This window comes from Dreissena polymorpha, chromosome 9, assembly GCF_020536995.1.
Source record: "Dreissena polymorpha isolate Duluth1 chromosome 9, UMN_Dpol_1.0, whole genome shotgun sequence".
Lineage (NCBI taxonomy): Eukaryota > Metazoa > Mollusca > Bivalvia > Myida > Dreissenidae > Dreissena > Dreissena polymorpha.
The window spans coordinates 72,610,552-72,638,192 of NC_068363.1; the positions used below are offsets into that span (position 1 = coordinate 72,610,552).

Below are 27,641 nucleotides of genomic sequence, written 5' to 3' on the forward strand. Positions count from 1 at the left end.
CAGTAAAATTTATTACCGAATATACTGAAAACATGAACACTCAACAACTTTTTTTTTCAAGTAATGTAATATGCCATTCGTGATATTTTAATCTACATAAACTAATAATTGTAAAAAATACGGTATTTTATATCTTTTCTTTTCTTCGTCGTCGTGGTTGACAGTCCCTTTAAGGGTAATATGTTGCCTTTCTTTTACTAAATGCAAAATAATTCTACAATTTAAGACATTCATAAAATATTTTATGTCTTTACAACACCGACAGACTAATAAATTTATATATCAAGTACTTCCATACTAACAGGACCATTCTAGGCGGGCAACCTAGCAACCTTGATTTGTTCATATATTCCTATCAATCTGTTATATGTGTTATGAATCATTTGTTCGGAGAACATTTAATGTTTGTTATGACTTTTAAATAATTCAATGTTCAAAGTGATATTGTTATTGACCGATAAACCAACATACTGATTAAAACTTAAAGGGAATATCTTATTAATTATTTGCATTTTATCTTACATGAGAAATATTTGCCTAAATGTTTTTAAAACTATAGAGAAATCTATATACAATTAATAATTGACGTCGTTTATCAAAAAACAAAACATTTATGAAATGGAAGTTTAAAGATAAAAATAAATAATGTTAGTTTTATCAGATATTCGTAATAATTTCCAATATAATTGAGTGTCTGAGCAATGTGGATGAATGAATATATCGGATAAAACGAACACTTGTCTAGTTTAGCCTTAATGCGTTTTTATAAGCATTTATAGACAGTGTCCCTCCCCAAAATCAAGGAATTATTACTTGGCATTCATTTGTGTAATGGTATACAATAATTTTGTGGTAGAATATTTAAGAAAAACATTAGACATGAAACTTGTCGGTGATGAAATTTTCCATATGGTTATGGAAATTACCGATCGTCGGTTTTCGAAAAACAATACGTCACGGTTTCCAAAAATATGATGGTTGTGCCCAAAGATTTTGGTGTTAATGAACATTACTGGTTTATATTTTAATAATTTCGATTCTCATTTGATTAATAGGTAATTTCAAGGCTGATAAACTTGAAATATGCATGCTATTCTTTCGTTTTGCATATGTCTCTCGATACATCTGTACAATCGGTAATTTCCGTAACCACTCGTTAAATTGTAGCAGACACAAGTTTAAATAATTTTTTTTATGTTTTACACTAATATTCTACCTCTTTCTTGCTTAAAACTAATGCATGAATGATTTAAAAGTAATATTGCATCGTTTTCAGCCAGGAACACTGTCTATAACCGCGAAAAAAAACATAACAAACTTTTTGATTTACGATATTTACTTTATAAATAGCTTGCATGCGGCATGGCATTGCATGTTCCGCAAGATAAATATCTCGACTTTATTTATTGGATGATTTCGGACTGTTTCATCCAATCAGAAAATAGCTTTTAAACGTAATTTAGACCCATGTTTAGCGAGATAATTAAGTACCACTTTTTATACACTACCAAATTGTGACATAACAAGTTGCCTCCCTTGTTGGTTCATGCTACTGTATTATTATGCCCCCTTCGAAGAAGAGAGAGTATATTGTTTTGCACATGTCGGTCCGTATGTCCGTATGTCAGTCCACCAGATGGATTCCGGATGATAACTCAAGAATGCTTATGCCTAAGATCATGAAACTTCATAAGTACATTGATCATGACTCGCAGATGACCCATATTGATTTTGAGGTAACTAGGTCAAAGAGCAAGGACACGGTGACCCGAAATAGTAAAGTGGTTTGCTGATGATAACTCAAGAACGCTTAAGCCTAGGATCATGAAACTTCATGTGTACATTGATCATGACTCGCAGATGACCACTATTGATTTTGAGGTCACTAGGTCAAAGGTCAAGATCACGGTGACCCGAAATAGTAAAACGGTTTCCGGATGATAACTCAAGAACGCTTATGCCTAGGATCATGAAACTTCATAGGTTCATTGATCATGACTCGCAGTTGAACCCTATTGATTTTCAGGTCACTAGGTCAGAGGTCAAGGTCACGGTAACCCGAAATAGTAAAATGGTTTCCGTATGATAACTCAAGAACGCTTATGCCTAGGATCATGAAACTTCATAGATACATTGATCATGATTCGCAGATGACCTCTTTTGAGGTCACAAGGTCAAAGGTCAAGGTTACTGTGACCCGAAATAGTTAAATGGTTTCCTGATGATAACTCAAGAACGCTTATGCCTAGGATCATGAAACTTCATAGATACATTGATCATGACTCGCAGATGATCCCTATAGAATTTCAGGTCACTAGGTCAAAGGTCAAGGTGACGGTGACCCGAAATAGTAAAATGGTTTCCGGATGATAAATCAACAACGATTATGCCTAGGATCATGAAACTTCATAGGTACATTGATCATGACTCGCAGATGACTCCTAATGATTTTCAGGTCACTAGGTCAAAGGTCAAGGTCACAGTGACTCAACTTTGAAAAATGGTTTCCGGATGATAACTCAAGAATGCTTACGCCTATGATCATGAAACTTCATAGGTACATTGATCATGACTCGCAGTTGACCCCTATTGATTTTCAGGTCACTAGGTCAAAGGTCAAATTCTCAGTGCCAAAAAACGTATTCACACAATGGCTGCCACTACAACTGACAGCCCATATGGGGGGCATGCATGTTTTACAAACAGCTCTTGTTTCAAAAATGTTTTCATGTAGTATACTTTTATTGATATTTACAAAATTGATGCATATGAATGATAGACTTTACTGAAATCATTTTAATGATACTGAAATCATGACAGTGAATTAATACTGATAATTATTTAATATATTTCGCTTGATACAATCATGTACATCTATATCAAATGAGATCATTTTGTAACTTCAGAAATGAATTTCAGTGAATTAAATTAAATCCAAAATATAAGTAACTCCTATATCTCTCCCGCAGGCAGCGCGCACACCTAAACATCCTGCTGTGTACCTATACAGATCCAGATAAAAAGATATGATACATAATTATGTATCATATTATTCAGAGGGGATGATTTTACCTCTGTTGTATCAATGTATTGTTTTACTTTTTTAATCAGTGTGTTTAAAGATATATAAACATAGCTCCAGGGTCTTTGCTTCAGGCAATGAATATTTCATATCCTGATCTCTTTTTCTTATGGATATTTTAACTAGTTCCTACATTCAATACAGTCAAATATATGTTAAGTAGTATCTGTACACATTGGTAGATTAAATTTGTACATCAAATATTATTTTTTAATTGTTTTAAAAAGATATAGCTCAAATGTTTATACTAGATAAATTTAGAACCTTAGTCATGTCACGAAGATCTAGAGTCCGTGGTCATGTGGTAATTAAACATTTTTAAATATAACCACTTTTATATGGAGTCCTGACCAGATCTCAAATGCATATCCCTTTTCTCTGTCACCCTGGTCATCTCCTATCAAAATGGCAAATTATATGCAGATCCGTCCTTTATACACAATGGTTGAATGAAAAAATTGACATCATTTTCACATGGAAATTTCACTTTGACACTCATGGAAAAAGAGCCTGCATAAAACAGATCAAAAATACTTTTTATTTGTGGATAAGCCCATATCTTGAAACTCTATGTGCATAAATATCTCAAGTCTTCATGAAATCAGGACAACAAAAATGTTTTTTAAGTCCTTAATTGACCTGGCTATAGTAATCAGATTATTATAAGCTCAATTAGTCTATTTATGTCATATGCTTTGTGTATTGTAAACATACACACACTATTGCAGGTACATGATAGCAATAAATAATAACAAAGCCATCCATACTATAAAGGTCAATGGCAAAGCAAAATTTGAACGCATTGAGTGTAATCACACAACGTGCGCATGGTGAGCTTTTGTGATCGCTTTATGGCCGTCGTGAGCCGTCAACATTTGCCTTGTTAACTCTGTGGATGCCACGTTTATATTCCAATCTTCATAAAATTTGGCCAGAATATAAGTCTCAATGATATCTTGGATCAGTTCGAAAATGGTTACAATTGGTTGAAAAACATGGCTGCCAGGGGGTGGGGCATTTTTCCTTTTATTGCTATAGTAAAACATTGTTAACACTCGAGAGGTCACATTTATTTTCCGATCTTCATGAATTTTGGTCACCATATTTGTCCCAATAATATCTTGTTATCTCAGGTAAACGACTTTGGGCCCTTTCAGGCCCTCTTGTTTGTTCGTCTTACCATTTGAAGAAAAGATATCATTGCACAGATGTCTTTTACTTTTAGAATGTGTTACTTATGCTGCATTTATTATGTGGCTTGTTCGGGGTATATTGTTTAGCACATGTCGTCAGTCCGTCAGTCGGTCCGTCCACCAGATGGTTTCCGGATGATAACTCAAGAACGCTTAGGCCTAGGATCATTAAACTTCATAGGTACATTGATAATGACTGACAGATGAACCCTATTGATTTTCAGGTCACTAGATAAAATTGTAAGGTCACAGTGACTAGAATGCTTAGGCCTAGGATCATGAAACTACATAGGTACATTGATCATGACTTGCAGATTACCCCTATTGATGTTTAGGCCACTAGGTCAAAGGTCAAGGTCAAAGTGACTCAAAACAGTAAAATAGTATCCGGATGATAACTCAAAAATGCTTACGCCTAGCACCATTAAACTTCAAGGTACATTGATCATGACTGGTATATAACCCTTATCGATTTTCAGGTCACTTGGTCAAAGGTCAAGGTCACAGTGACTCATAACAGAAAAAGGTTTCCTGATGATAACTCAAGAATAGTAAGGCCTAGGATCATAAAACTTCATAGGTAAATTGATCATGACTGGCAGATGATCCCTATTGATTTTCAGGTCACTAGGTTAAAGGTCAAGGTCACAGTGACAAAAAATGTATTCACACAATGGCTACCACTACAACTGACAGTCCAAATGGGGGCATGCATGTTTTCGAAACAGCCCTTGTTTGTCTTATGTTGGTAAATATTCATCTCGGTCAATTCTAGGTTAAGTTTGAAAGTAGGTCATATGTGGTCCAAACTAGGTCAACAAACCAAATCACAGAAAGGTTAGTGAACACTCCAGAGGTCACATTTTCTTCCAGATCTTCATGAAAATTGAACAGAATGTTATCTCGATGAAATAAAGTTTCAGTTTGAAAGTTGGTAGTTTGTCAAAAACTAGGTCATTAGGTCAAAATAAAGAAAACTTCCTTTTCCTTTCTACAGGTCACATTATCTTCCTGATTTTCATGAAAATTGCTTACAATGTCCATCTTAATCAAATCAAAAGTTGAATTTGCAAGTTGGTCATGTGCAGGCTAAAGCTAGGTTACAACTTAGTCAAATCATACACAAGTTTTTGACACTATAGAAAGAGTTTTGGGTGAGCGATACAGGGCTATCTTGTTTTAGAACAGCCTGTAGTAAGAATGGGAAGGTATTGTATTTGTTTGAAAAGTAAAATTGTATTGTTATTGGAAGTAACTGAGCAATTATATTATGTCATAGTTTTGGTTATTTTGCTCACTTGTTATGATGTGACAAGGTGAGCTTTTGTTATCACTCTTTGTCTGTTGTATTTTTTCCAAAGTTTATTGTGAACACATAAGATATCATTTTACAATGTTTAAATTTGGGTGTCACCTCTTTGCTAGATTCTTATGAAACTAGTCACCTCTATGTCATTTTGGGTTTCATATTCTATCAAAAATTAGGGCACTAGGTCAAATATAATATACGGTCTGTTAATACTTTAGTGGTCACATTCTCTCTCTGACCCACTTGTAAATTGGTTTTAACATTATTTTAAATGATTTCAAAGTCAAGCTTGAAAGTAGCATATTCAACATTTAGGGCACAAGGTCTAGTCTCAGTGATTAAAAGGTCACGTTCCAAAGTGGGTCATGTGCTTCCAAGCATTTGATCAATAACTAAAATCATTAAAATCTATTTTAACACTTACATTTTTTACCTGATCTTCATGGCAGTTGATCAGAATGTTCAAATAAATAAAAGTAGGAACTCGGTAACAAGGCTCAACTAGATCGGATAGACGCAAATAGTTTGTTCATACTCACAATGCATTTTTTTTTCTAGATCTTCATGAAAAATAAGTTAACACCACTAGGAAACAATCAGTTTCAGGTGAGCCACATTGTGCTGTTAAAGCTATCTATGTTTAGTATAGATTGTTAAAAAACCTTGTTTATCAATAAAAATAAATGAAAAAGGCTTTCTAAAAGTTGTAGTCTGGGATGATATATTTCTCAACTTATAATCTACGAAAATCTTCTGAGAAGAAAAACAAAATTTGACTATTGTTATACCCCAACATACTGTGATTGGGGGCTAGCACAGGAATTCTCAATTATGTTCCTCGAAAAATAATGGGTTAGCATATTGTTGCTGTTTTATCCAGTTGTCTGGACCATTACTCCCAAAAGAATTGTAAGTTCAAATATGAGATATTTAGGTAAATAAATCTCATTGAAGGGAGTGCAGTGTCCAAGAACGAAAACGATTGCACCACAACCATTAACTATTGACCTGCGGATAAATGACAAGCAATAAAAATTACACAATTGCGGTGATGTAGATTAACTTAAATGGATGCTTATTTATGTTATGCTTTCCGGTGATTTATACAGAAATATCAGTAAAATAAACTGGTATTTCACTGTTTTAAACAGTGAAAAATAACAGTGAAAATATCGATATTGTTCGCTGTTTTTCTGGGAAAATCGATATTCCATCGAATCCAACAAATATCCTCTATATATCCATCCTCTTCAAAAGCATCGTCAAACCAGTACTTTCAGTACTTTTATATAAGCAATCCTCGTAGTTTCACAAAATATAACAACAGCAGAATTTTTCATATTATCAAACTAAAACGAAAATTTGCAAATCTGAAACTTTTAAATTTTGTCAGTTTACCAAAAGGCCCTTTTAAAATTACATTTCAGTATAATCTTCATGAAAATTTCTTAGAACATTTGTTCGAATGAAATATCGAATCGGTCCGAAAATGTTTCCGGTCCTTTAAAAATCATGATAGCCAGTGTGCGGGCACTTTTCCTTATATGACTTTAGTGAAACTTGTGGACACGCTAGAAGTCACTGTTTGGCCCAAACTTCATGAATACTTCTCACAACCTTCGTTATCATGACATTTTGGTCCGAGTTCGGAAATAAATCCTATTCACTTAAAGGTATGGCCGCCATGGGGCAGGGCAGTTTTCCTTTATATGGCTAAAGTGTCAGCCTATCGCCAATCTAGAAGTCAAGTGTTTGGTCCAATAATTATGCTCAGAATATTTGTATTTACTATATCTCAGCCGAATATGCACATGACTTCGGTCAGTCAAAACATGTCCGCCATGGGTCGGGTCAGTAATTCTTATATGGCTATCGTGAAACTTTTTTTAATTCAAGACGTCACATGTTTTTGCCCAATCTTCACGAAACTTGCTCAGAACACTTTTTATATATCTCGGCCATGTTGTTAAAGTGTTTTTGGTCCGTTGATAAACCAGTTTCTCAGGGAACAGGAGTGAAACAGGAGCATGGTTGCTTATATTTGCTATATTGAAACCTTGTCATCGCTCTTGAAGTCACCTTTGTAGTCTTCGTGAAACTTGTTCAAACCATGTTCTTATACTACTTCGGCTCAGTTCGAAAAAGGTTCTGGTCCGCTAAAAACAACTACAGCCAGGGGCGGGGCAGTTTTCCAAATATACATGTAGCTATTGTCAAAGCTTATTTACACTCTAGAAATTACTTGTTTTGTCCCATCATTGTTACACTTCTTCTGAAAATTAGTTTCAAATATTTTTCGACCAAGATCTACGCTGCTCAGAACAGTACAGTTTCTTTGGGTCTCATGTTAGTGACTAAAGTTTTGTGACCCTCTTGTTTGAAGTATTTAATAATTATCATGCACGATCAGTCCCTTATATTTACATAATATTAAATAGAAACGAGTGCACGCTTTGTTATTCATGACGCACATTAGATTAGGGAAGAAGATCGGGCGACCAGAGTAATCTATCATGTCAAGATATGAAGATGACTGAAGCAAAATCAACACGAAATTGAATAACAACGGCAATAAAATACGCATGTAGTATGTTGTTTAAGTCGCTATCAAATGCTAACCTTACGCAACGCCAAATTTGTTGACAACAACATAAAACAACCGACAAACAACATCATGATTTATTTAAACCACACAGGGAGGTGTCCTGGCATTCCGTAAGATCAACCTAGTTTGAAACAACAAGGAAATATTTTATTAACTTTTTTATTTGCGTACTTAGACAGACGATGTTGACGTCCTCAGCGTGCATATACATTACACAAACAAGTATAATTTCCCTGAATAAATCTATACCCATCGAATGTTCTTTTTACTGGAAGTCAGTGTGTAAATAATTGATACTCCATATTGATAAGTATTCCGAGAAAAAAAACAGTTCGCATTTGACAATATAAAATGTATATTTTGGTTTTATTTGGATAATATTAATGATAGCATGCATTGTATATTGTGTGTTCCCGGTGAAGTATCACCAGTTTTTTTTAAATATTTCATCAACAGAACGTATGCGGTAACAAAACAGCCTTATCAGCATCAGTCGTTTTTTTTCCCTCCTTTAAAAAAAATAATTTGTCAACCGATGATGACCCAAATGACACTAGGCGTGCCGCGTGGAATTCGGTAAGAAGACGACTATTATTAGGAAGCTATCAAGTGTCTACTGAATTCGGGCATGCAAAGAAGTATGTCTATTATTAAACAACTATTACTTTTGAGTTTTTGTTGTTGCCAGTTACTAAGCAGATATCTTAGGCACCTTGTTGTAATTAACTTACTAGTAATATCTTTCTGGTCTTGTTGATATAAATTTTGTCAACATGTTCAAATGAACGCCGTGTGTAGATTCACATTTTCAAATTTTAAATGAATAAACAAATGGTCATGTTGTCTAGTTTGTGTACCGCCCTTTGATAACATTAGCGCTAGTTTTTTTTTAATGATAAGTGTTTATATGATGTTTTGCAATATCACTGTGAATTTATTTACAAGCGCACAACGGATTGTATTCCTTCGTTGATGCAAACAATATCTTGAGATATCGGAACGGAGTTTTATAACGTATAAGCATTATATTTATAATTTGATATAATCGTGATAAAAAGGATTTACATCTAATAATCGTCAGTTAAATTTGTGTCTGCTAAACAAATAATGTATTTTTTTGAAGAATTTTTATAATCTAGAATGCACTTTATACACGTACGTTTATAGAAGGCAATATGTTTTAGAACTACCAGTAGGTTAAAGTGGTGCTTTATTTCAAATAACTTTTAAAAAGTATTTTACTTAACAATTTCAACTAGTGCATAAAAGACAGATTTTTATGCTGCTTATGGCAATGTGAAATAAATCGGAATAACTTTATTTAATTAGACTGTGTTCCTGTTCAAAAATTCGGTATCTACTGCATTAATTGTACACGGTTTTGCTTCACGCAACGTGAAATTGTGTCAACGATTTCAGACGTATTCAAGGATTTATTCTTATACCTTAAGATATCGGCACAAACTGAAAGAAAAACTGTCTTTTATGCACTAAAGTTTTTGCAAATGTATTTCAATAACTTTAGATATTTGCAAAAATAAAGTTCTTAACGGCGTGGTTACATTCTGGACAGCACGTGTGTAAAACCCGGGAAATACCGTTGATTCTGCACTCTGATAATTGCGATGCTGTTTATCGTCAAATTTGTCAACAAAATCGCCGCCCTCTTGGATGGAAAAGATAGATCGATTGATTAGTGCTTCGATTGCATGCATCTTTATGATTTCTAGTGTAGCGCACAATCTGCTATAAAGTGTCCGTTTTGCCAAACCAGTACGCCTCGTATAAAAATACATTGGCCAAGAACATCTAAGCCAGAAAAATTCCTTAGTAAACAATGGGGTGTTTTGCGTGTTTCATTTTGTGTCAATAACACCGACTTGTATGCTGAAATAGCGACACGTTATTATGAAATATTATTAATGATTGATAAAAACAACTTTTTGGAACAAAGACCGACGCGTTAATTTACCTTTAAAAAAATGTTTTGGTAAAACGAAGGGCTAACATTTGATGATAAACAGCATGGTATTTTTAAACCAGTTCTTTTTATTCCTTGAATTAGGCATGATAACTTTAGTCAATTATTTTTAAGTCGTATTATTGATGAATCGAACCTAGCAACGACTATCCTATAACGGACTTGATTGTTTATTGATCATCATTTGTATTATTCATTTATCGTGTATAATGCATCATCTATGACAATAATACAGATGGAATAGTTCATTATTAACCCATTTATGCCGAGTGGACTCTCCCATCCTTCTAAATTGGATAAATTAATTTCCAAAATTAGGGATGTCTGGTATATTTATTTATATTTTTAGAATATTTCTTACAGAAATTCATTTAAGCAAACAGCGTAGACTCTGATGAGTCGCCGCATCATGCGGCGTCTCATCTGGATCTACGCTGTTTGACAAGGCCTTTTTTCTAGACGCTAGGCATAAATGGGTTTATGTATGGCGTAAAATGTTTTATATTGTATGATAATTGATATCATATTCAATTCAATACATAAACGTGATTTATATAATTAATGAAATTTTAATCGGTTTTACGCGTGAGTTTGGGGTAAACATTGTATCATCCCAAAACAGTCAGAATTAGTTACTAGTATTGTGTTTGGTTATTTTGTTGTAAATAAAGGTAAAGCGGGAAACGGATGTTACCTCGTTTATTTATTTAGTATTATCATTGTTATTATTCTTATTTTATAAGATATACTGGGTGTTTTTAGCTTTTCCACTCGTTTCTGATTATCATAATGACTGAGATTACTAGAGTAAAAAATAACAAGTTTCACATTTTTTTCATTTTCATATATGTTTTAATACGATGATATTAATTGCTACATGTTTCGAACACACTTCATTGATGCGAATTCGGGAAGGCAGTCTATGCCACAAATACTAGGCCATGACAGCTATTGAGTCTATACATGTTGACCGGCTAAAACTCGAACCACTTTTTGACGATGCTGCGAAGCAGCTCGTCTAAGTTATCATACCATGAAAAATTCTTCACAATGGCCACCTTTGTAAAAGACCGAGCCAGTCCGATTGAGATAGCTCGATTTTTCTAATCGGTATACCTCGCTGATTATCATTGATAAAGGTAAATATTAATAGAACAGCATATTCTGGGGAAACAGATTCAATAAGTGTATCAAAACGTTGATTTTAAATTAGTAATTTTACATCCATTTTATCTTTATGGACCAAGTAAACAACTATATATTTGCTCTATTGTTTTTGATATTTGTTCTCGATTTTGTAAATAAATTTCGAATGAAAACATGTAAAATTAACTTTTTACGCGATCACAAATCTAAAGAATACGAACAATTTCGAACCTGCAAATTGTAAACGCTGCACTGCTATGATGTATATAGATAAATATGTATGCTTCTTCACCTCTACGACACCGGTTCGATTCCCGCTCCTGGCGCAATGTTTTTTTTTGTTTGTTTCGTGGTCACAACTCACAATACCGGAAAGGTGGGGTTTTCTCCGGAAAATCCTATCCCCCCGCAGCACAAGACCATATCTAATATTAAAAAGTATTTCCGTAAAAAAATAAATAGCTGGAAATTGCAGCTATCATGTTATATTCGTCCAAACTGGCGTCAGTCTAAGCTTATTAGGTAGCAGTGCTGAACACACTCCGGGTCCCAACATTATGTAGCCTTAGGCGCGGAGGTAACTCATAACCTTGGAAATGCACAAATACACAAACTGGGGTGCAGCCTAGGCGCGTATAGACTAAAAAAAGGAAACCAACTCACGCGCGGGCACAATCATTTTAAATGTACATATTTAAATATTTAATACGATATTCTAACAGAAATTACACAACCACCTAAGTGTACATAACATGTTTGATAATTCGTTCGTTTGTTAGATTTCAGCATATATAAGGCCATATCGCTTTGGTTAGTTAACTTATCCATATGTTCCTGGGCGAACTCGGGTAGTCAAGTGCTCTTACGATTGAGCTCACCTGGGCCGGCTATGTGCTCATACCTACTTTCGAGAATCATCATGAAAGTATTGCCATACTTAATGAACAAACATGCCTATGCGTATTGAACTTAAATGAACAAATATTCAACAGAAAAAGCATATATCCATGAAATCACGTCCGTACATATAACATTATTAAATTAAGAACGTAAACAACGAAATAAAGGTAGGGTATGATGTACAAGTGTTATTAACGATCATGTCATGTTTTGTATATATCTGCTGAAACGTAATTTTAATAACTCACAAACATTTAATTGTAATAGAGAGTGCATACGAAAAGTAGTACAGAAAAATACACGCCGATTATCTTTTTAAAGATATTTCTTGTTAGATTTGATCGAGAATGTAACCCGCCTCCCAGTTTCGTACCTAATTTTTGTTCGTACCCAATTTTTTGTCGTACCCATTTTTTTTTTCGTATCCAAAATGTTCGTACCCACATACACAATTGTGGTGATATAGATATACTTAAATTGATGCTTTTATATTCATCCTCTTCAAAAGCATCGTCACACCAGTACTGTCAGTACTTTGATTTTAATGTGTCAATGTGTTAGTTTTCCTAGACAAATACCTAACAATGCTAGTTTTTCAAACATTTTTCTGTCATAACACTAGCGTAACATCTCCCCTGGCAGAAAAACTTTATTTCATACAATTGCATGACAAACAAAACAGTTTTACAAAAAGAACCAAGGCCATGTCATGAAGGCCTTAGAATTTAGAAAGAAATTTATCCGTTGAATAATCGGTGCTCTCTTATATATGTTACCGATTGTTAGGAAGCAGTGTAATGGCGGACGCGGAGAGTATTCAGGGGAGATAATCGGGTAATGACTAAATTCTGGAACGGTCTATACTGAGGGAATATTGCTGAAATAAAACGTTTATCATGCGAGGCATAGAAACCGATCATTGCAATGTTTGTCCATGTGATTCGCGCCGAGTACATAACAATGTTTGAATATTTTTCTTCGTTTAGTAATTTTTTTTTCATGCGGTTTATCTTGTATATATGCACGAATCATTTATTTTAGCTCTGTCTTTTTTAAAATATTTAGTACAAACGTCATAAGTGGATATATACATCCCTATAGAACATAGCGATGGAATGAAGATGCGCTTTTATAGCTTTAGGTATAAAGTACAAGAACGAAAACAATTGTGATATCCTGCTGACCTCTATATAAATCTGAACAGTTATTTATAAGTAAACACTATGATGGTTTGTTAACCATTCGTGCAAGTTGTTATATGGATTTTAACTGTGTTATACAGCCTATTGTGCCCATGTTCAACATAAACTTATTACACATTAAATTAGTTATATGCGACGAGTGACTTTCTACAACCTAATCACTTAACTACGATAACAACAAACTGCGAGGAACATGTCTCAACATACTGAATAGTAGGTTACATCCATGTGGTTTAAAGTCACTTACACTTCAAACACGCAAACGGACATTTAAAGATTTAAGGTAGTCCACAGGTTTTGCGGTAAACACATACAGTCATTGAAACTGTCTACCAGCACTGACTTTTTAATCGCAGTGTTAGATGTTGAATCGCTCGAAACAGTTGTTGACGCATGGAAGCTAACATTGTTTGGACAGTTATGCAGTTTTCCGTGTAGAAAGTTGGCAAAAAACGTGTTCCTGAATAGACTGAAGCGATTTTTTTACCTTGATTATCAGCCAAGGATTTATCCCAGTTATAGTTAGGTTACTTCATAAGTATAATTTAAAGGAGTATGTATTTGAGCAGTGGGACCTTTGTTTCAATAATGCAGTGGAAGAGCATTCTCCAGAGACACGTAAAAATCGGTCCAGAGTAGCCAGGTACTTGGAATCATACACTCAAAGACCAGATATGCCCGAGATAATGCCGAAGGACGGTAACCCATATGTTCCTTATGCAATCTCAAAATCCCATCCTGAGTTGCTGTCCATATTTAAATTAGTGAATAGAGAGGTAGGGCGCATGTTATCAATATAATATGCGGAACAGTGTCACACGTGCTCAAAATGGTGTGACATTTATTTGTCTTCAGCTCGTATAATAATCCCCGCATAACACTCATGATTGCATTCGTGATTCAAACTTGTGTGGTAGACTTCTACTTATACTGGTGCAGTTGACCGATTGAACAACAAGCGGGTGTATTAGTGTGTCAAACGTTCCTCAGCGCAAGCGCGTCAAATTTTACAATGCTTACATTATATCGTGTGTTAAATGGATATGTTTAACATTTAACAGTCTTTCTCGGGCACTGTGATCCTAAATACTTAACAAAATGTATTGCAGATTTTTGTAACTTGAATACCAGTACTTGCTTTAATTTCATACCTTCAAATAATAGTTCGAACTTATGTGTATTTACGTTAACTCTGTTTATAATGACAATGTTAACTGTGATTATCGCTGACGACGTGTTAGATATTGTACTTTTCATATATATATATATATATATATATATATATATATATATATATATATATATATATATATATATATATATATATATATATATATATATATATATATATATATATATATATATATTATGGTTATCCTTTTTGTAAACTATTGTACATTTTGTCTGATTATTTGTTAAGCTCTTCGTGTATTTGAAGGAAACAAAGTTATACTGAAAACATCAACATTGATTTGATCTTTCTATGCGTTTTTAATATATCGAGAATACATCAAACATATAACACATAAGCCATTAATTACCATTTTAAACTATAATTTCAAATCTAATTATATTCTATTGAACTTTAAAGATTACGTCTGCTTTATTTTTAGCATAATATCAATATATATATATATATAAGTTTTAAAGTAATTTACATATAATGGTTAGAATTGCACGAGAAACGTAACAAATTAAAATCGGTAAATTCAATCATATCAGTTGAACATTCTTGCACGCACGACATGTTTAAAGGACACGTATCAATCAATAAAATTGAATCAATAGTAAAATAAATACGTATGTGTTTTTGGTCCACAAGGTCTTCAAAATCACATTTTCTAATACTCATACTGTATTTGGTCATTTATATCAACTTAATCTGCGTTTTTCTTTACTGGCATCGGTTCCCAGATCGGCATTTTTCGCAGAGATCGCTGCGATGGGGTTTGTTCGGGTCGGTGTGGCGGGTCTTGTCACATCCGCATGTTCTGGCAACTTCACCGCACAATGAGCACATAGTCTCCTCTACCCTGTAGGGCTGGCACATGATCTTGCAGGACTTGCATTCTTGGCCATAGTACTTGAAACACATTTTTACGTTAGTTTATTAACTCAATGTATACGCGGAAGGTAATCTGGCTCAACTTAAAAAATCAGGAATTCGTGTACAAAAACAGAACTGTAATTGCATATAGATTATTACGAATTGTAAAAAAATAACACTTCAAAATAAATCGGCAAAAATTTTGCTTAATAAGGCAAATCGAAAATAGCAATTGTATTTTACTGACTTACATTTGGCAAAATATTATTGCATTTAAATAAATCAATTATGTCCAAATAAAATTTAATTCCTTAGAAACATAAATGGAGTCCAAATTTCCTGTACATTAAACATTAAGTATGCACTTAATGTTTAAAAAGTATAATTACTATGCGATTTTTTATTCGTTATCAAAGGGTTGCTGATATGAAAGATTTCACCAATTTCGCAGAAATGTCTTTGTGAAATATAGCTCAAGATCCATGCCATCGTTACAAATATTAGGATGCTCATTTATTCATAAAAACAAATGTATTGCTTAAATCAATGTTTTCCCACGTAATTTGTTTTTATATAAAAATATCAAATAATGTTTGATTATATTTTCCTTAACATTTAACGAAATAAGAACAAGTTACCAACTCATAACCATACAATATCTGGAACAATTTTACTTGTGACGACAGTAACAGTTGTTCATGTGTGATATTACGTTTAGTCCATGGAAACCATCCATAACTCGTTCACGTGAAATAAATAATTACACGAATTGGCTAAGTATTATGGAAATCGTGCATGGGCTAGTCAAATGGTTAATATTAAAATATAATTATTATGATATAAAACAAAAAGTAATGTCTCATTTGATGAACAGTTACTATGTTTTCATGTTCCAATTTTCAAAAAATTATTTATCATGTACCAATGAATGTATAATTATAAATCACTTGACACATTTTGTGTAACTATTTATGTAGACACAATGGTCAAGCACAAAAATATATATACCAGAGTTTTGGCCTTATTTTTAGAGTAAACCTTAGCACTTTCCCATTTAGCCTTGCATTTCGAGCACTCAAAGAATCCGTACATTTCTAATATCGGTGTTTACAAATTACGCTTTGTAGAACACTTGTTCAGTTTCGTTTTGTCTATTTTCTGAAAAAGCAACTATTTATATACACTCGATTAAATTCGTTTAAAAATAAATTAACGCGATCGAACCTGTTTAGAGGTTACATTACACTAAATCATTGTGTATCCCTCCGTGGTCCATTCGAAAGTAGTGCCTATTTCTAAAGAGTTCCTTTTCTCTTCTTGAATATAAGCCATTTAACAATGTGAGACATGTCTTTTGTGGTTATTTGTAATATCCTGTATGTGTCTGGAGTACTTTGATGCCTTGGATTGGAAGCTAACTTAAAAGATGGACTTTTGAGGGTGTGTTTTCTATTGTGTGGGGCTTTTGTCGAAATTAGGATTCCGAAACACGTTTTTCTACGGTGGGTTCATTCGACAGCGATTTACTTTCTTAGAAGTTGCGAGACGGTATGTTTTTGATTGCAATTATTGGAAGAGGACAGATCCATCTTTACAATGATGCCAGGTTCGGAAAAATTGATACGTCGAAAAGGCAAGAAAAATGCTGTGAAAGTTGTCAGTTTTATAATGGGACCCTATGGGAATCGGAATTAGTGTAATATAACCTTAAAAAAGCACATTTACTGCAATGTCAAGGTCACATGGATTCGTCTGCAAGCGAGACAAGTAGAACATGAATTTTAATGAATGTTTTGATGATTTGGGTGCTAAAATAGATGAGAGATGTCAATATTTTGGTTCAAATGGATGTTTTAGGTGGTTTTGGACTGTTCCGGATGGGAGGGGGACCTGGTATGAACAAGTAAGGGTTACATTTCCAACAAATCTTGAATGCAAATATTATTATGTCCAAAGATTGAAGTTTCAGGTGGAGAGCAAGATGAAAAATATGCCAAATCACATGAATGCAACCCATTTATGCAATTTTTCTCTTTGTTTGTAGGCCTGACCATTTGTCCCTTGAGCCGCAGACGGTCAACAATCCGCTAGCTGTCTTGCTCTGACTGGTGCACTGGACATGATTTCAATGAGAGTCATCATACTGATTGTTTAATTCAAACATGAATTTCAGTTTGTTCGTTAAAGTACTAACTTAGCTGTGTATTTACAGTGGACGTAGTGGTGCGTCGCATGAGGCAATCTAGGTATTTCCATATATACACTATGTTTACAGAATTGCGGCCGGTGGAGCAACATAGCTGATGAGTTAATAGCGCTAGTTCTTCAGACAAATAACTTTATTTTCAACCTATAAAGCATATTAAGCTGTAGGTGGGGCCATTTAGCTGTAAGATCTGTTAAGCCCTTAGAGTAATGAATTTCAGAGTGAAGACCATAGCGCCTTTTCCTAGTCAAGTATCGGGCAGCTGTATGTCTTTTCAGAAATGCACATGTCTTCTTTAGCATGTCATTGTGATTGCTTTTAATTAGATAGGCAATAAACTCATAACCTTTAGAAAAAGGAGCATCTGTAAATTCAGATTTCACTATTTCAGAGTCAGCCAGACCATGATTGAGCTTAAGGATTGTGCTGCGGATGCGGCCTGTGCAGTTCCGGGAGAAAGTCACGTGGGCATTGCGGTCTGGTATCAGGTAAGCACTATTGAAAGCCTCACACTTTTGGGGGGTCTGAAGCCTTGTGCTGTCAATGCTATCTGGTTCAAGTACAATTAGAATGCATTCTTCAAGCAGTACTTCATCAGATATGGTTATCTCAAGCTTACAGTTCTCGGGCAGATATGACTTCGATGTGTTCTTGCCAGCAGAACCCCGACAGGCCAAACTATGCGTTAAGCACTATTTTCCACAGCAACCCTTGCAGACAAAAAACAATACTTGAAATTACTTTTTGCATTTAGTTTCTTATTTCCATTACATCTCTTTTGTATGTTTGTTTGCTCTTTTTAACTCTGACATGCCATCTTGCTCGGATTGATAGAGCATACCTGTTTTGTTAAGAGCCGAGTCCCCAGCTGCTCGAGTTTGCCGTGTCAATAATGATAAAGCCATGGCATGATGTCTCCTTTATGTGTTTCCTTATCTCAGTGTTGAACATAATTGCCCGTTTCAGGGGCCTTAACATTTTATTTTATTAAAGGTCTAGATGATCCTTGCCTGACTCCGGGTTTGTGTACACCTCAATCCGACTCCCTGTCCGGTACCGAGGCCGCAGTGGTGCAGCGCTTGTGGACGATCCATTAACATCCTGAAAGGTCAACACTTCACCAAGCTGGAAAAATTGATCCTGATAGTCATCCCCAGGTAGTGAAATGAATGTACACTGAACTACAGAGGAATCACACCCAAATGACTTTTCCGACATTAGTGTGGCCCATCGGGCAGGAATTCCTTAGCAAACATGCTTTTTTGCATGGGGACTGTGGCATTTTTGCAAAACTTAAGCTTTCAACACTGGATTTTTAAGACAACACTTAATAAAATGTAGCCAACAGGACTTATTTTTATGAGAGAGACTATCTGGATGAGCAACAAATGTCACATTGTGTCGTAAGCTGTTGAAGGAGCTATTTGCGCCATTTTAAGTGTTAATTTTGGGTAGCAGACTCGTATCGGCTTGAAAGCTGCAAATTATTCCTCTCATCATAATAGCATTAATTATTTTAATTGCAATGTGTATGCTTAGATTGTAAGTGAAGCTTTTAATAATAACTTTCTTGAAAAACATGATTTTATATGCTGTCAGTGAGTTTTTTGTGTGAAAAAAGTGCTTAAAATTAAAAAAAGTCTCCTTTTTCATCAAGAAAAGTACACTGATTCACAATCAATACATTTAATTGGGCCTTTTGCTGATATATTGGTGAATTTTGCATGCGATGATACTAGGTTTTGCCATAAAAGTTACGCGTAACAATAATTGGAGACACAAAATCAGCTGTCGTCACTTAGACTGAAAATCATGCATTCCGACTCGACTGCGGCAAATTTAGTCAACGCTTTAAATGGCCATTTTAAGGCCTTTACCCCCATCCGTATGCACTGAAATTGCATATTCATGGTGGAAATAGTTCAAATCTCTTGTGGAGAAAGTTTGAAAAAGATAGGACAAAGTTGAGTTCCCTTAAAGGTTACATTACACTAAATCATTGTGTATCCCTCCGTGGTCCATTCGAAAGTAGTGCCTATTTCTAAAGAGTTCCTTTTCTCTTCTTGAATATAAGCCATTTAACAATGTGAGACATGTCTTTTGTGGTTATTTGTAATATCCTGTATGTGTCTGGAGTACTTTGATGCCTTGGATTGGAAGCTAACTTAAAAGATGGACTTTTGAGGGTGTGTTTTCTATTGTGTGGGGCTTTTGTCGAAATTAGGATTCCGAAACACGTTTTTCTACGGTGGGTTCATTCGACAGCGATTTACTTTCTTAGAAGTTGCGAGACGGTATGTTTTTGATTGCAATTATTAGAAGAGGACAGATCCATCTTTACAATGATACCAGGTTCGGAAAAATTGATACGTCGAAAAGGCAAGAAAAATGCTGTGAAAGTTGTCAGTTTTATAATGGGACCCTATGGGAATCGGAATTAGTGTAATATAACCTTAGAACAAGATGTTTAGACGTCAGCCCAAGCTTGGTCGTGCTCCATAATTTAATTTATGAAATTAATAAACCATACACATATTTATTGCTTAATGCATCGCTTGCTTAATTTAAAATGTCTGATTAAAGACAACTGAATTGTCTTGAAGCGAATAAATATAAATAAGATCCTAAGAAATTCGTACTTCAAACACGCATTCACACTTGCACAGAAATCAATTTGCGAATGACGCAGTTACACTAATTACTTAAAAAAAATATTATCCCTTAGAATCTGAAACTTGATCAAATTCTTATTCTCTGGGACATTATAGAGAAACGAACCCATGGGCTTTGACCAAGCGACGAAGACAAATCCACAATATAAACGGTCTAGTAACAAAACTTCACATACCTGATTTCCGAAATTCTTAGGAAAAACCTTTGCACTTTCCCATTTAGACTTGCATTTCGAGCACTCAAAGAACCCGTACATGGCTTATATTGGTGTTTACAAATTTCGCTTTGCTTGACAGTTGTTTAAATTGTTTCTATCTATTTTCTGAAAACACAACCCGTTATCTTCGCTCGATAAAATTATCTTAATATTATATACTTCATTATATGACTTAATTGTCGATGCAATATCGCTCCTGTATCGAGTAACACAAAGTTTACGAATTACGTTTTGCTTGACACTTGTTAAGTTTTGATTTGTCTGTTTTCTGAAAATGCAATTATTTTATCTACGATCGACATGATTCGCTTAAAGGGTCCTTTTCACGTTTTGGTAAATTGACACAATTTAAAAAAGTTGTTTCATATTCGGACATTTTCGTTAGAGTTATGATATTTATTAGAAAATAGTAATACTGAACATGTACCATGCTCTAAAATATCCATTATATGTATTTTTTGAAGATTTGAAAACCTGAAAATTATAAAGCGTTGCAACGCAAAACGATTGAATAATTTGGAAAGTTCTGCTGTTGTCGTTATATATTGGGAAACTACGAGGATTGCTTATATCGGTAAAAAATACATCCGCTCACAGCATGAGCACGGATGGTCGTGTGGTCTTAGCGGGAGAATTTTTACTCCAGGACTCCAGGGGTCAGTGGTTCGAGCCCATTTGATGGTTACTTTTTTCCTTTTTTAATTGTATTCTTGTTTTTTTTAAAGGACAAATTTAGGACCAATAACAGCCATATGTAAAAACTAAGTTTTGAATAAAAGCCAGTTTAAGACCTGTTTGTTTACGTTCGCTCTAATGATGCTATATGACTGTATTATGATGGTTTATAACATGCATTCCTTTGTTTCTGTTTTCTGATTATAGATGAACTTCATAAAACAACTTAACCTTCGATTCTAAATAAGATGAAATAAATATGCCTTAACTTTAGACTATTTTGCTAACTCGCATGAGTTAATGGGGTTTTAATAGTAATTCAAATTGTTCTTCGCTCCGCAATTTACTGAAATTTTAATTCCAGTTATGGTCAATACGTGTTTTGTTTTTCATCTGACGCTTCCTTCAGCATGATTGTAGATTTTTTTGATCTCATATGTAATATGTACGAATTTAACATCACTCTAAAGTAAAATCCGAGAGAATTATTACACGGTGTCGTTAAACATAATCACCAAATAATTATCATCTTATCAACCTACATGTGTGTGACACATACTTCAAATCTTCGTTACGTCAAGTGTGCTATATACGTTCTTATTACATGATTACTCCTTTGCTATCAAGATAATATACTTTCATACATCGCGCATTAAGTCGCTAAGGTATTTCATGATTACACTTAAGGTATCGAGAGCGTATACTTTAATAAATCTGTCATAGTTACCATAGGTTTGTTGTTATGCAAGATCCGAATTAAATTAGAAAGTCTCTTTGAATGCAAAACATACAACAACCAATACTTTTTGTTATAATTGTAATTGTATAATTGTAAAAATACATGTGAATATTGAGTTTCAATAAACAGTTGAAAGTCGTGTATACGTTTACTAGAATTGCGACTGATGAACGTTCGACTACTGAAGTATTTATACAGATACTGCAATGAAGACGTCTGTTAACATGTAAATATCCCGATTGCATTTGAAACTATAATTTTTAAAAGGTTATCCATTTCGATAGAATAATTATTAAGTGATTATAGCAAACTTCATAATGCAAATTTATGCATTTTCATTGTCAGTGTAGGGTTAAACTTACTCATAATTTAAATTTGTTTTCAATAAAAACGATGCGCATCAAACTTCTTTCAAATAAGAATATATTTTTCGACACGATTAAAAAATAAATATTGGCTAGCGTGGAAATCGTCTAAATAAAATCAGAAATGGAAACAAAATTGGTTAATTAAACCATATTCAAATTCAAACATTTTATATCTGCTATTGATAAATCATATGTTTTCTGTCTTGACTGCAATAATAGATAATTATAATGCGTTCGGTGCTGTCTACCGAACGCATGCGTTCATGATATGTTGATATGAACTGCACCAGTTTGACTGGCTAGATAAGATAACCGCATATTGAGCCAGTATCTTACACGATGAACGGGCCTTTCCATAGGTGTCTTCTTTATTGGTCGAAGAAGGTTTACAGTTCTCAACACTTTGTTAATTCGCTTTATGGCAACTAAAAATACGTCATTCTAGTGCGTTGCAGTCATTTGGACTTCCATCTACCTTGAATATAAATAGGCGCGATACGTACAGACTCAAAACAACATTATACAGTCCAAGTGAAGAATTTCAAGATAACGGTAATGCTTAGTTGTGTTTTTAAGTGTTTATCTAATGTAAAAAAGGATAAAGATTCTCATTTGAGTCGCAATTTTTAATCCATACCCACATAAATTGCGTATATGAACGTTTAGACAATCAATCGTAAGAATTGCGATTTTTATTTACGCGCAACTTCTTTAGGCATACGGTATCCATCGCAGATTATCCGATGTATGACGGAAAGGGCTAAAAATGTACGATTGCTTCTTTAGTGTACTGTGAGCGTCGTTCGTCGTGAAACGGTTAAGTTCCAATTCGATGGCCCCGTTTCATATAAAGCGCTTTGCTGTATGTATTGTGTCACTTTCCTTAAATAAAAGACTAGTGCAGGGTTACAACTCTTTGTCTCGTTATTTCGATTGTGGACGTTTTGGGGGACGCCTTTTGTTTATTACTTAGTCCACTATCAGTTCTCCACAAAAGCCTTAAACATATAATGTTTGCCGAAGTGGTTTTTGATTTAAGATTTTTGTTTTCAGTCAGTTGAAGGTATGTCTCTTTACACACTCTTCGCCACGTGCTGCATGGTCGGGATTGTTATATCAGGACCGGCACAAGACATCAGTTCGCTACGAATCCTAGGTTGCTCGTGTAGCACGTGTAACGTCGAGCAGATCGGTTACGCCATCCATGGAAGCGTAAGAGCAACCTTTAATGGTAAAGAGGTGGGTAGTGGTAACTGTACAGTATTTTAAATATAATTCATTTCCTGATGTTTATGGAAATGACTGAAAGGTTATATATATTTGTTTTATACCTGAAGCACACAATAACCAAAAGGACAAGAATTGAAAAAAAAATATGAAGATGAACTAGGCACATCATAAACGTAATTGTCCAAGTAAGAAACACGATTTTACACAAAAAAACATCCACATTAAGTTGCACAATTGCTAAAGCAGAGTTTTTGAATATGGTACAAGTCCCTCAACATTAACCCGAATATTATTAAATTCATTGCAGGTCCGATGCTCTGAACAACCCATTGTAGGTTTCGGTGCGATAGTTGTTGGCTGGAATCTGGCATGTGACCTACCTAACACTTCCGGTCTGGTCGGTACGTTTGAGGTCAGTTATGTAGGCGCCGATCACCAGATCTGTGGAATCAGCTTTGACCGTGTTTCCATCTCGAGCTGCTCTGTTCTCGGTGTACCCTGCGGTTCTATTGGGTAGAGAATAACTAAGCATTTAGTGTCGTATTTATGCTCACCTTGTTATGTGTTTGTTTAATGTTCAAAATATGCAACATGTTCTACTTTCCAATAATGTTCAATTGTCAAAATGTTTACGACATTTCTTGAATAAATATAGTTTTAACTAACTTACTAGAATGAGTGGTTCGGAAAACTATTTATCTACAATAAATATATTTGGAAGATACACAAGTGTAATGGTAAAATAAATAATTTCCGCGGCTATCTTATATATTTTTATGAAAATAGTGCGCACTGTTATTGGACAATCAGCAATTTTATTAATACTATACATGTACATAATAAGTTTACCCAGATATAAGGAGTAATGGACATTGGTCATCAATCTGAAGGCAAGTAACAGATATACTAAACATTGTATAAGGAGAAATGTAAAATACGTATTTTATGAGAAGAGCCTTATACGACTTTGTCTTTTGTTCTTATCCAATTCGAACATATTATTAATATTATAAGTATTGTAAGAAATTATGTGTATAACTATGTTTGTATGAATAATATGTTTAAACTAAAATAATATATAATTGTTACCAGACGCATGGTAAACATTGACATTTTTGTTACGTGATGAGCAAAACCAAGTACTATAACTGTTTCGGGTCATAGTAGTATGATCCCCGTTATTAAATTGGAAATACTACAGAGTGTTATACAGATGGAAACGAAAACACTTTCAACATAAGGCATACATGTCAGTGTGACGCAGTTAACATCGTTGCAAAACCCACTGTAGTATTTTTTTTTCATACCATATACTCAAGAAAAAAAGAAAGTCCATTGAAATGCCTATTTCTGTAAGTGTGATAAGTGTTTGTATATTGCACGTTTTCTATTGTGAACAGTTTCTGACTTACAAGCTGGAAATTTTATTCAAATTTCATTGGACGCGTACAAAGGTCAGCTAAGGTGAAAAGCTTGGTGAAACAGTTACGCCGAAAAAACTTCGAAGCAGACACTACTTTGACGAATATCTTACCTACTTAAATAATAAACGCGGTCAAATCGGTCAGATAATGAAGATTTGGTGAGAAATAACCATTTTATAACCGCATTGATTCTATACACGTAATAGCGTGTTATATTTCAAGCGCTAATCGAGCAAGTCGTTAGCTCGCATAAAGTGTAAATTTCATTCGCACCAAACGCTTTTGAAGGTGATAAAATACACTTCTTACAAAAAGAATGAAAGTATTTTTCTGTTACAAGAACCGACTTTTTTATCATGCATTGCATAATTGTTGTGTGAACGTAATCTTAAATAAACAATAGCGCCCACGTATGATACATTCAGAATGATAAACGCAATCAGTGAAGATAACAGGGAAGCGATTAATACAAAGAATAATCGCGAATAGTGCTTAAAGTGTTTCCGCTAGATAGATAGGTAGACGGTAGGTAGGAATTGTTACAGAAAGGAATAGATTCATTCATAAATTGAGATATTTACATTATATTCAAATAAGCGCAAAAACACTCTGATTATGTTAAACACAACTATTGCAATATTATTTTTTCTATAACTAATATTCAAAAAAGTAAATACAATAAAGCATTTGTTACGTGTGTCATCGATACATTACGTTTAATACTAACAAAGCCTTTCAGGGCACGGATTCAATTCCGTTTCCGTACAGAAATTTTCAGAAACAAGATCGTCGTTTGAAAGGAAAAAGTTGGCGGTAAAATGACATGACGCAAAAATAATATTTTACTTGAATGTATTCACTTATTCGCTGTATTGCATGCTAATATCCATCATTCGACTGGCTTTCCGGGAGCAAAGCATTTATAAAAGGAAAACCGCCAATAAGTAACTTTCCCATTTATCCATATTGTACAACTCCATCTGGAATGCTATGTACATTCACATGGAACCCGAAAGCAACTTTTATTAAGCACGTCGATCAGTGTCATATCGGTTTCTTATCCACTCAACCACCTGAAGCACATTCGTATCTGACATGCCGCTCTTTGAATCAAGCCGCGTTCTACTGACCACCCGCCAGGATCAAAATCGCTCGTTCCCAATACCCATGTGTATAATGTCCGTCTGTAAACCACCAGAACAAAAGGAAAGTAAAAGAGCTACCCTTCGTCCGCCTGCATCCCAGGCTTATATTACCCGACCGTCCGCAGTGTACCATTTTGTCCGCCCTACTTGAACATGGTATCAGCCCTCGTGCCTTTAGCAAATAAACGTCATGCACTGCTATTGTCAGTCAACAAGCCTACACGACACCTACGATATTTTAAGTAACCATGTCACTCTTAATTGGAATCCCATATTTGAAATCCAATTGATTGAAACTCGCTCTGGATGTTGTTATCAGAAAGCCCGGAGAGAACCTATTCTTTTTTTAGATTTTCTATGGAGAAGCAAAATGTAAACAGAGTGAACCTTCAGCTGCACAAGCAGGAGAGAAACCTCACTATAGCATGTGGTGCTGTTTATATGTAAAGGGACCAAGTGTAAGACAAAAAGAGGACAAAAACGATACAAAACGACACACAAATAAACAACAAACACGCACAAATGATTGAGTTTATAGTTTATTTCAACATATATTAGGAATTAAATTCATAGGTACACGCATCTTACAACACAACATATTTACAGATGGTAAATGCCGTACATCATCGATAAAAGAAGCAAGATGAAAATCCTTTCCGAATTTTTATTGTTATATAACAACTTTGTGCAAACTGTATCGTATTTTGTATGTTGATATTAAATAGAATGAAAGTACATAGAGAGAAACTATTAATAATATTAGTCAGATCTCAATTTTAGAGCTTTAAAAACAAAAATGGATAGGTTTCCTACACTTTTTCATTGCCAGTCTGTAATAGGTCCATTAAATTTATCATGTTTGTTCTCTTCCAATAAAATGTATTAATATTCTGCTTACGTAAATAATTACATAGGGCATACAAGTAAAAAAATGAAAATCGTCATTATAAACGTTACAGTGTTAGCATTTCTGTCTATTTTCCGTTCTGTTTTGAATCTTTTTAGGCTTGTTCCGTCTCTCTCCTTCCACTTGAAGTCTGTGGGAAGATACTTTAAAACGAATTAATGCAGTTAAAAATTATGATACATTTACTACATTTTAAAATATTGCTGGAACTTAATTTTAATTTATTGTTTACTTCTATGTTCAATTTATGACTCTTAGCCAGGTGTCAGGTTTGGAGCTCGCGTTGTATAGTAAGGTTTCTTTTTTGCTGGTGCAGCTGATGTTTTTTAAATATGTATTTTACTATGCTGACCACTTATATAATATGCATCAGAGTATATTTCAAATTAATGTAAAAAATACAATGTTTTTTTTTAATGATATTTTTATGTTATCAGGCTAGTGAAACAAAGGCGGATGGGTACAGAATTGGCGTTGTCCGTCCTTCCGTCAGTCTTTCAGTCCGTCCGTCTGTAACACAAATTTGAAAGAGCTTTTATTTAAAAACTATATAAGATAACACCATTTATCCTCATGGGTGTAAAGATATCAA

The 27,641-nt window shown here is 34.4% G+C and overlaps 2 protein-coding genes across 4 annotated transcripts in view; one reads left to right on the forward strand and one right to left on the reverse strand.

Annotated features, from left to right (window-relative positions):
• LOC127844258 (zygote arrest protein 1-like) overlaps window positions 1-20,855 on the reverse strand; it is a 131,298-nt gene extending 110,443 nt beyond the window's left edge. The window contains exons 1-2 of one of the 3 annotated variants that reach the window (XR_008032647.1): window positions 16,474-16,704; window positions 14,890-15,501 (exon numbers count right to left, since the gene is read on the reverse strand). Coding sequence is in view for 2 of the 3 variants with exons in the window: in XM_052374324.1 (XP_052230284.1) it covers window positions 15,313-15,501; window positions 20,520-20,600 (270 nt within the window). In the remaining variant the exon portion in view is untranslated. Of the gene's footprint in view, window positions 1-14,889; window positions 15,502-16,473; window positions 16,705-20,519 lie in introns of those variants that run through there. The other 2 variants (XM_052374324.1, XM_052374325.1) reach the window with 2 other exon arrangements.
• Window positions 20,856-22,692: 1,837 nt separating this feature from the next.
• On the forward strand, window positions 22,693-24,242 carry LOC127844841 (uncharacterized). The gene is made up of 3 exons (XM_052375355.1): window positions 22,693-22,895; window positions 23,397-23,582; window positions 23,881-24,242. The coding sequence occupies exons 2-3, from the start codon at window positions 23,409-23,411 to the stop codon at window positions 24,088-24,090; spliced, it is 384 nt and encodes a 127-aa protein (XP_052231315.1). The 5' UTR covers window positions 22,693-22,895; window positions 23,397-23,408; the 3' UTR covers window positions 24,091-24,242.
• Window positions 24,243-27,641: the final 3,399 nt, after the last annotated feature.